This window comes from Suricata suricatta, chromosome 2 (genome assembly GCF_006229205.1).
Source record: "Suricata suricatta isolate VVHF042 chromosome 2, meerkat_22Aug2017_6uvM2_HiC, whole genome shotgun sequence".
In the NCBI taxonomy this organism is placed as follows: Eukaryota; Metazoa; Chordata; class Mammalia; order Carnivora; family Herpestidae; genus Suricata; species Suricata suricatta.
The window spans coordinates 160,101,357-160,111,641 of record NC_043701.1 but is presented as its reverse complement, the minus strand read 5'-3'; the positions used below and the strand labels follow the sequence as shown (position 1 = coordinate 160,111,641).

General features: G+C 42.6%; 1 protein-coding gene and 1 long non-coding RNA gene across 2 annotated transcripts in view; one reads left to right on the top strand and one right to left on the bottom strand.

Annotated features, from left to right (window-relative positions):
- Window positions 1-299: 299 nt before the first annotated feature.
- Window positions 300-3,954, bottom strand: LOC115273510. The gene is made up of 2 exons (XR_003900823.1): window positions 3,842-3,954; window positions 300-425 (listed from the first exon to the last, which is right to left on the bottom strand). It is a non-coding gene; the product is annotated as an uncharacterized LOC115273510 (long non-coding RNA).
- Window positions 3,955-4,168: 214 nt separating this feature from the next.
- OGA (O-GlcNAcase) overlaps window positions 4,169-10,285 on the top strand; it is a 29,045-nt gene continuing 22,928 nt past the window's right edge. The window contains exons 1-3 of the mRNA XM_029932431.1: window positions 4,169-4,799; window positions 8,281-8,332; window positions 8,762-8,859. Of these exons, the coding sequence (XP_029788291.1) occupies window positions 4,601-4,799; window positions 8,281-8,332; window positions 8,762-8,859 (349 nt within the window). The 5' untranslated portion in view covers window positions 4,169-4,600. The remainder of the gene's footprint in view (window positions 4,800-8,280; window positions 8,333-8,761; window positions 8,860-10,285) is intronic.

Here is a 10,285-nt window from a genome sequence, read left to right as displayed (position 1 = left end):
CATATGTTTGTGTTTATACTCCAGCTAAGAACGATGAGGGACCATTTGGGATGGACCCAGGTCACCATGGAGCAAGTGACACAAAGGGGAATAGAGACTTCCTGTGTGGAATGGCGGCCTTGCTTTGTTTCTGGTGAGGGGCCACCAGCGGCAGGTTCCTCCTATCCTTTCGCTGGGGCAACAGTACATGGTGATTAAGCTTCACCTTCCATTGAAGGGGGATCAGGTCGTCTCTTCCATTACTGTACACATTAACAAGGTAAAGGGAGGAGTAGGGTGTTCAAGAAAGGAAAACTTACTTCCAGAATCCATCATTTTGTCATTTGTTTCCTGCTCACATTATCACACAACTATTTGCTCCATAAGTCCTTGGATTTCTTTGGGTCACAGCCCCTCTGAAAGATCTGATGAAAGTTGCGGGCCCCCTTTCAAAAGAAAAAAACGTGCACACTTTTTCACACATTTTTGTATCCCTGAAACCCATCCATGGGCCTAGAGTTAAGAACGTTAGGTCTAGTCTTTTTCCTAACCTTCTATTCTACAGGAAAGGAGAAAGGCCCAAAGAGGGGAAAGGACCTTCTCAAGGTCACCTAGTAAGTTTACAGGAGGATTGAGACTAGACCCAGTCTCCCAGGTCTCTGTCCAGGGTGGCTTTGGGATATACTAAAGATCTGTGAGTGGAGGATGGATGCTATGCATATCACACATAGTCTAAACAAAGTGACACTGTGACAGGCTCTCATGGGACCCTCAACTTTTCCTTCATGGCACTTCTCAATTTGTTACCATATATTTATTTGAGTGATTATTTGTCTTATTTGGTAGAAACTCCTGAGGGCTCCTGGAGGGCCTAGACTAGGTTTTCTTGCCTCCCCGATGATCCTATTCTTGGGGCCTCGCATATAATAGGTATTCAACAATTGTATAAATGACTATATGATTGGATGAATGGTATGGTGAGTGTGTGTATACATCTTGGTTAGGTATAGAGATGGTCCCTATGTTCTAGGGCACATTCAAGTTTAAAGGAAGTTGAAGTCTTTTTTAAATATATTTTTATCATTTATTTATTTTTGAGACAGAGAGAGACAAAGCACAGCGAAGGGGTGGGCAGAGGGATAGAGGGAGACACACAACTGGAAGCAAGCTCCAGGCTCTGAGCTGTCAGCACAGAGCCCGACACAGGGCTTGAACCCACAGTCCGTGAGATCATAACTTGAGCCAAAGTCAGACACCCAACTGACTGAGCCACCCAGGCGCCCCAGGAAGTTTAAGTCTCGAGGCTGAATGAGGTGAGAAATGTCCTAGAGCCAATACACATAAATGGGTCCAGAAAAAATCAGCAGATTGGCAGTCTGATCATTTTTTCTGGCCCCTGGTTGGATGTTGTCAACTGCTCCATCTCAAAACACTCCTCTAATGGGGCATCTGGCTGGCTCAGTTGGTTAACTGTCTGACTTTGGCTCAGATCATGATCCTGTGGTCTGTGACTTCGAGCCCTGCATTGGGTTCTGTGCTGACAGCTCAGAGCCTCGAGCCTGCTTTAGATTCTGTCTCCCTATCTCTCTGTCCCTCCTTCACTCATGCTCTCTCTCTGTCTCAAAAATAAATAATAATTTAAGAAAAAGCACTCCTTCATGCATTCTTGTATTTCATTCTCTCCTGTTTTTCCTCTTATCTTTTTGACCACTGCTCCTCAGCACTCGCTTGCAGACTCATCCTTCTTAACTGGAATTCTAAATGTTGAGCTCTATAGCTCAGACCTGAATCTCTTCTCCAAATCACATCCAGTCTCATGGCTTTAAATGCCATTATATGTAGATGATTCTTAAGTTTATATCCCCAGAATTCTCTTCTGAGCTTCATGACCCATATATTCAACTGACATATTCATGTGGACCTGTAATGGTCAAACGTAACGTGTTCAAAATGGAACTTTGATTCATGTTTTCTCAGTCTTCCCCATCTCAATAAATGACACCATCTACCTGGTTGCTCGGGTTAAAATTTAATAGTATTGGGGCACCTGGGTGGCTTAGTCGGTTAAGTGTCCAACTTCGGCTCAAGTCATGATATCACAGTTTGTGAGTTTGAGTCCTGCATTGAGCTCTGTGCTGACAGCTCAGAGCGTGGAGCCTGCTATGGATTCTGTGTCTCCCTCTCTCTCTGTTCCTCCTCTGCTCACACGCTCTCTTTCTTGCTCAAAAATAAACATTAAAAATAACCTTCTTAAAAATAATCAAATTTAGTAGTCTTAATTTCTTCCTCTTCCTCTACTCCTTTTTAATTTTTAGTAATCTCTATGCCCAACATAGGGCTTGAACTCATGACTCCCAGGCTCTACTAACTGAGTCAGGCAGGTGCCCCTCTCCATCTACTCCTTTAATCAATTACCAATTCCACCACCAAAGGTGAACCACTGCTCTACGTCTCACTGCTACTTCCTAGGCCAAGCCACTATCATGGCTCATTCATAGATTGCTACTTATTCTTCCATTGCAAGTAACCTTTCCTTGCTGTGGTTACTCTGTCACATCACTCGATTTCCTCCCTTTATAGCACTTGTTACAAACTGAGTCCCTGTTTATGTACTAAATTTGTTATTGTATGTTTTTCTAACCAGAATTTAAACTGTGAGTGCAGGCTCTATCTCATTCTTTCCACAGGTATTTACCATAGGCCTACTAACCTCTGCTTCCTGTTGTAGGTGCCAGAGGATGGAGGTGTGGTTTGGGGAGTGTATAGCAAGAACTTCCTTCAAGTTTGAGAGGTGCAGATATGGAAAGTGGATCTTGCCTGGGCCATGGACCCCAGAGTCTGGACAGTAGATGAAACTGTGGCTGCTGACTTGTTAGCAGTTGTCACCGTGTGAGCCAAAGAGGAAAGTGTCATAAGACCAAGGGCTGGGGTCAGCTAGAATGATAACCCCCAATCCCCCAAGGGAACCACAGTATCTAAGAAAATATTTGCCTCTAACCCCCATCTCAATGCTCTAGGACTAAAAAGAAGAGGGACTATGAGAGCATGTGGACCTACAAGTTGGGCTACTGCTAAAGGAGTTGAATATGAGATCGGAATGTGAGATGGACAATACTGTCTTAATGATCAGAATTAGTGTGAGACGCTCATTTCACATACTTCGCAAGCTGAGATCTCTCAACTGACATAAATGTAAATCGTGCGTTTTGACAGGGCTACAGGGAGCTCTGAGCACAAAGAACAGCAAGGGGACCCAAGCCCATCTAGGGCTGAGGGAAGGATTCCTTAAGGAAATTATGTTTATGCTAAGGCTCAAGGGATCTCACTCCTCCCTTAGACACAGTTCACATTCTCCATTCCCAAAGATGCCAGGCTCTTTCAACCCTCGCTACATTTGTATTCTGTTCCATAAGCCTGGAGTGCTCTCTTTGCTTCTCTCCTGCTCTAGCTCCTACTCATCCTTTACGTTCCAGCTCAAAAGCCGAAGCCATGGCTGCCACCTTGCTCCAAAGGAGGATTAAGTCAGTCCCTCCTCTGGGGTCCCGTAACGTTTGGGTACACCGTGTGGGCATTGTGTATGTACTAGCTTTTCTCCACCGCCATACTGTGTGCTCATAGTGACCCAAGAGCTCAGCAAGGGGCAAGCTCAATTGGTGTCTGCTGAACGAAGGAATGAACAAACGGCTTAATTTTTAAAAGGGATTAGCGCCAAGCCGAGGGTAGGGGGAAATGATTCAAGGCAGAGGGGTGAGCTGAGCTCCTTGGAATGTTGCCTTCACGGAACCGATCCTGAGTCAGAGTGAAGTAATGAGCCAACCTATTAGAAGAATCTCAATAGAAAAATAGGTCAGTTTTTTCCTACCTCTTTAAGAACTAGAGGCTTCGTTCCCGCGCCTGCGCATTAAGAGAGTAAACACCTCTCTTTTTCACCCCCCTTCCCTATTGCCCCAACCGGTTGCAACCTCCTCCCATACTCCCCTTCTTCAGGAGGGGTAATGGTCTGTTCCAGGGCGCCTGCCTCGTCCTGGAGGGTGGCGAGCCAAATGGTACATTCCATCGCCTTCATTACCTTCCACTTTTCGCGTCTACTCTGTTCCATTTCCCCCTATCGAACGAAGCTCAATAGGCTGGCCCAAAAGAAGGAGGGGGAGTAGGGCTGAGAGGACCGGTCTGAGCCGGTCTCCGGCGCAGGCGCAGTGCGCATAAACAGGAAGCGGTCGGTAGGGGCAGCGGTGGTGGAGACCTACGGGCTTTGAGGGGGAAACAGCGGAAGAACTAAGATTATCGGGAGGTAGCAGAAGCTAACTGCGACCAAGAAAAGGACGTTTGGCTATCTGCCTCCAGAGAACGAGAAGTCGCGGCCTCGCCCTCCGTGTAGGCTTCTGGCTCCCCAGCTTAGGCTGAGGCAGCGGCTGACAAAGGGCTCGCGCCGGTGCCGCCGCCCTTCTCATCCGGGCATTCCGGTCCCTGCGGAAGGAAGGGGGAAGGGCAGAGGGGGAGGGGAAGGAGCACGAAGGGCGCGCGCTTGGAGCCGAGGCCCTTTCCAGGGCTCCGGGCCGGCGGCCCAACGGACGGAGGCCGAGGAGGACCCGCAGAGGTGGCGGCGGCCGGGGGCAGGAGGATGGTGCAGAAGGAGAACCAGGCGGCGCTGGAGGAGCGGGAGAACGAGCTCAATTCCAACCCTGCCGCTTCCGCGGGGGCAACGTTGGAGCCGCCAGCAGCTCCGGCCCCCGGAGAAGACAACCCAACCGGGGCCGGGGGAGCACCGGTGGCCGGGGCGGCTGGAGGGGCTCGGAGGTTCCTATGTGGCGTAGTGGAAGGTGAGCGCTCTGGCGCGGGCTGGGCGAGAATTCCTTCCCGTTCTGTCCCAGTACTAACGCATTCTCTCGCGTGGGGGGTGCTTTAGGAGGCTCTAAAAAGGTGTCACTCTTTGGGCCCTGAAACTTGATCCGGTTTAGAAGGGAGGAGAGGCGAGGCGGTGGGCAAGTCGTCCCTCACGTAGTTATGCAGCGTTAAATTCCCCTCTGGCTATTAACATGCCTGACCCCACCCGCCTTGGGCTGCAGCCAGGCCCGCTCCTGCGGAGGCGGTTGTAAGGAGCCTGGCGTTAGGCTCTGAGTTACAAGTCTTTGTACCTTGGGATCTTGTTCCCTATGGTGGTCTGTGTTCAAATGGAAAAACGTGTTTAGTCCTGCTGTCCTCACCCGTGGAGGGGGACTGGGGTGGGGAGGACGGACGGACAACAAACCCACACATATGTGCTTGTACTCCGGGAGCGAAGAGCAGCACAGTCGAGCTATGATTTTACAAATTACCCTTTGCTTAGCTGCTGCTGCTGCTGCTGCTTCTTTTTTTGTGGCCTGTCCCTTCCCCCCACCCCCACCCCCAGCCCCGAAGATTCTTTTGTAGCCTAGAAAGTTGTCTTTTGGCAGCTGCTGTGCTTTAGCTCTAGGGGATGAAGCTTTGTTTTAGATAGTATCAGGGATACCGAATGTTAATTTAGGAACTGCAGTAGAGGTTTAAAAATGCCCTTTTGACTTTCTCACTTCCCATTTTAAAAAAGTTCTGGATTTATGTATGTATGGATGTCGTTGGGGAAAATGACCTGAAGATTGTATCACAGTTTTTGAATATAGTGGACAGGTGTTCAACCAAGTATTCTATGGAAGAATGGGTCCGTTGCCTTATTGCTCTTTCCTTGAGTATAGCATATATTTTAATTTTCTGAAGTCTTTTGACCTACTTAGAGTTTCTTAGCTGTTTGTTTTACTAGTTTTCTATATGTCATAATATGCATAGGAGTAACACTGTATAAAAATTAGTTACTATAAAAGACCAAAAAGGTATGCAGAAATAAAGATTACCCTATAGGTTGAGAGCTTCCTCTTTTCCAGTATTGTCTGCATACATGGAGTGTTCATTTGAAAGGTAGGTGGTGGTTGTGGTATTTTAGATAAAGCTTAATTGTAGGAGAGAACAGACTAATATGTAGCTACAGTAAGGAGTGAAACAGTTTCTGCAAAGTTAAAGATCTTGGAGAATTTGGGGGAAGACAGAATGGAAAGTTACTTATGTATTTGGAGTCAGTGTTTGTGAAAACATGATTGGTCTGTGTGACTTAATCTGTTGGTGTGTTTATTGGCCTTGTTTGCATGCGGGGAGATTCTAGAAAAAGTCTGTTTTCTCATCAGGGATCTTGGGGTGCAGGGTTGAGAAGGAGTGCTGGAGAATATACAAATTTTAGACCTAGACTAGAGTGAGGCTAAGGAAACTTTGCCTGTTACATCTTCAGTATTTATGGAGAAAAGCTTGTTGTGGTTTAAGTTGGTTTGTTTTTTCATAGTAGTATTGAAAGGGAACTACTCAGTGAATGGAGTTGTTTGTTACCTATTGTCCCTCCTCTCTCCATATCTTTTTTTTTTTTTTTTTTTTTTTTGGTGACTGAGCACCTGATTTTTAAAGTACTTGTACATTGGTATTTCTAAAATGGATAAAGAAAGGAAACATCGGAGGTATTGACAGGATTCCTTTTTAAAAATTTTCTTTCCCTCACAAACCTTTGTTGGTCATAACTTGTGTAATAGCACTGCTTCCTCTTTGTGGAAGCAAAGTTAACAGAAATCATGAATCTGATTCTCAGGGAGCAAAGTTTGGGCTTCTGAAGATAAAAATGTTCCTTCAACTCTAAAGGAGTGTTTAATGCCTATTCCTTGGAGAGAAAAATAATGCTAAATGTTGTTGGAAAGCTGTAAAGACGTATAAAGTCTACCTAATGTTTTAAGCTACTTTTTTTTAATTGTTTTAACGTTTATTTTTGAGGGAGACAAAGTGTGAGCGGAGGAGAGGCAGAGAAAGGGGGAGACATAGAATCCCAAGCAGGCTCCAGGCTCTGAGCTGTCAATACAGAGCCCGATTGTAGGGCTTGAAACTACAAACCTTAACATCATGACCTGAGCCAAAGCTGGATGCTTAACTGACTAAGCCATACAGGTGCTCCTAAATTACTTGTAAGAGGGTAACTGAATTACTGACTGAAAGTGTTGCAGTTTCATACATAGTATGTAATGAATTTTTCTTTGGTTGTCATTGTCCTTGTTTGTGGTGCAGAGTAACCATTGTGTCTGGAGACTGGAGTTTAATATGTTGCAGACATTTCAGTTTTAGGTAGTCTCTTAAGTAGACTGCGTGCGTTTTGTGCGTGTGTGTGAGAATAGCATTTTATGTTCATAATCAGATGTTAACCATCTTCGTAGTACTCCTGAGAGGTTGTCCTTCTGTCTTGCAGGTGATTAGACTGAGAGAGGTGGAAAATAAAGGTTAGGCAAGCTGTAAGGTGTGATTAGCACACACAGAGCTGCAAATACCAGTTTGGTGCTTATAGCAGGATTCAAGTCCTTCCTCTGCTGGTTTGTTTCCTGCATTATGCGTTACTAGTGTTTTGCTTCTCTTACGTGACAGTGGAGCAAGTCCTATTCTTGCATTTTTCAGTTGTTCAGACCTTTGCTCTGGAATGAGACTCCTTGAGAGTTTCCTGTTTGAGCCAGTTCCACTGTTGAGTTTGTTGTGAATGTAGTTTAAGGTGTTTTAGACCATTTTATTATATCAGGAACTTTAAAAAAATGTGATCACAAAATCAGTTCAGATTCTTTTCTAATTCTGTTCCTATTTTTTTAATCCCCTACTCTAAAGGCAATTAAACTCCTCTCACAGGTAGTAATTGTTATTATTAGTGGTTTGGGATTACTTTGCTTCCCCTTCCTCTATTGTAAGGTTGAGATCTTTTAAAAAGTTAGGTTTGGGGTACCTGGGTGGCTTAGTCTGCTCAGGTCATTATCTCAGGGTTTGGTTGGTGAGTTTGAGCTAGTGTGGTGGGCTCTGTGCTGATATATTGGAGCCTGGAGCCTGCTTTCAATTCTGTGTCTCCCTCTCTATCTGCCCCACCCCCAGTCGCGCTCTGTCTCTCTCTCCAAAGAACAAATGTTAAAATTTTTTTTTAAATAATAAAAATTTAAAAAAAATTATTGCAAAAGTAGTAAGTGTTAATGGTAGAAAAATCAGAAAACTTGCCTAAACAAAAAGGGAATAAAAGTCATTTTATAATATCATCCAAAGACACTCTTAATGAGTTTGTTTGTTTTTCCAAAGACACCTTAATGTTCTACTAAATGTCCTTTGGATATATTGTACATACTTTTTTTACAAAATGGGATTATATTGTATGTTTTGTAATCTGCTTTTCTCAGTGAATAGTTCACCACATTTTGAAACTTGAAAATACTTTCATTCTTTCTTTGAGTCTAGGATTTTACGGAAGACCTTGGGTGATGGAACAGAGAAAAGAACTCTTTAGAAGGTAAATTTTTTTACTTTGTGAAGTAGAGTCTTAAACAGTTAACATTTCCTTTTATCTGCAGAAAAACTAACACTGAATAGGCTTATGTGCATTTTGATGATTTCTCAGTTGCATAAATTATTTTACCTTGGTCTTTTACCTTTCCTTCACCTAGGCCAGGGGTTTTCAAAGTTTTCCTGGGAAAGCTGACTAGGTTTTGGGCTTCATCTTCACTCAGAGCTGTTGTTTTTATTTAAGACTTTAATATGTAAGCATTCCTTGTAATGTTTAATTTTTTATAATTCCACTAGATTACAAAATGGTTAAAAGCTACTGCCCCAGAATATTACCAGCTTTTTAAGAGAGATGCTCCAAAAAAGGAGAAAATTTGGGATTTATAGCCTGTACGTGTTGCCTATTTTTACATATGTAATTTTCTTTTCCCTTAAGGCTCCAGAAATGGGAATTAAATACATACTTGTATGCCCCAAAAGATGACTACAAACATAGGATGTTTTGGCGAGAGATGTATTCAGTGGAGGAAGCTGGTAATCTTTTTCTTTTTTAATCCATAAATTCAGAATATGTGAAGAAAAGAGCTGTAATGTAGATATATAAGAATTTTATTAAGAATTTCATTTTCTCTTTGTAGGTAGTTTCCATTTTTCCTATCTGGTAAATTCTGTGTGAGTTAGCATAGAGATTAAAAGAGAAATACTAATGTTGTGCAGCCATGGTGTGATTCATGGTTATGGCAGTCTCACTCCCACCTGTTCTGTAATCATAAATTGTACTGTTTAACTTCTGTCAGTGGTCTAAACCGTGAGCCATTGAACAAAGAGGTGCTACCTCAGGGCTAGGCCTAGGGCAAAGCAGGTGTGATGCCTGCCTTGGGTACAAAGTTTAAGGGACTCCAAAAAAAATCAGTGATGAAGATAAATAATATCTTATGTGATTTTTAAACCAAAATTAATGCAAAAAAAAAAAGTCCATGAGCAAGATACAAAATTTTAAGTAAAGACTTGATCATTATTACCTATTCTTTTGCTTTAGATGCAAGAATGGCTTAGTCTTCACCACTCGATTACTTGGTCTTGTCTTTATTTAAAATAAAAGCCTCACCCTAATCCAGGCTTATGCTGAAGTGAAAAGCCATGGCAAAGTATCCTTGTTCTGTGTGTTCTTATGTTGAGTTAAATACATAAAACTAGTAAATAGGGGTTGGCCATGACAACCTCCTTGCAGTCAAATGCTTGATCACGGAGTTATACCCCCTAGAACCTCCTCGTAAATTAGACAATTGGTGCTTTTCTTTGGGGACTTGTAAATGGAGAAACATTTTCATACTTGGAATTAAGTAGTACACACATGTAGCTAATAAGATAACTTGGTTCTAGAGAGCAGCCAAAGCATTGAAAGCAGAAAGTTTTCTTAAATTATGAAGAAGCAATAAAAATGTATCCCATCTCCGTTTCATCTAGTGTTTTTGTTTATTACTCAATATAATTTAAGTATGTGTTCAACCTAATTATTTTTTGGTGGTGCTGGTAATGAAATTTTATGTGATCAATAATCAAAATATAGTCAAATGACTATCTTGAAATACCATTGAAAGCTATGTAAAGATAGATCCTAGTGGTATGTAGAATAGGATTTAATTTTTCTTAGGAAAATTGTCTATCACATTTTAAAAACTTCAGATTTGTAATGAGTATTTTCCTGTAGTTACAAAGACCAGGTTTGTTAAGGCTGTCATTTAACCCTGGTTGTTAAGAACTCATTTTTCTTTTCTTCCAAATTACAAGTAGTTATACATAGATTTTTTTTATTTAAGAATTTCAGTTGTTCAGAGACTGCAAAAACAAAAACCATACATCTCAAACAGTGTAGGAAATAAAAATGGTTTATATTCAGTAAGAAAAGTAATGCTTAATTCAATATTTTTGAGAAATGGCAATGAAAGGAAGAAAATGC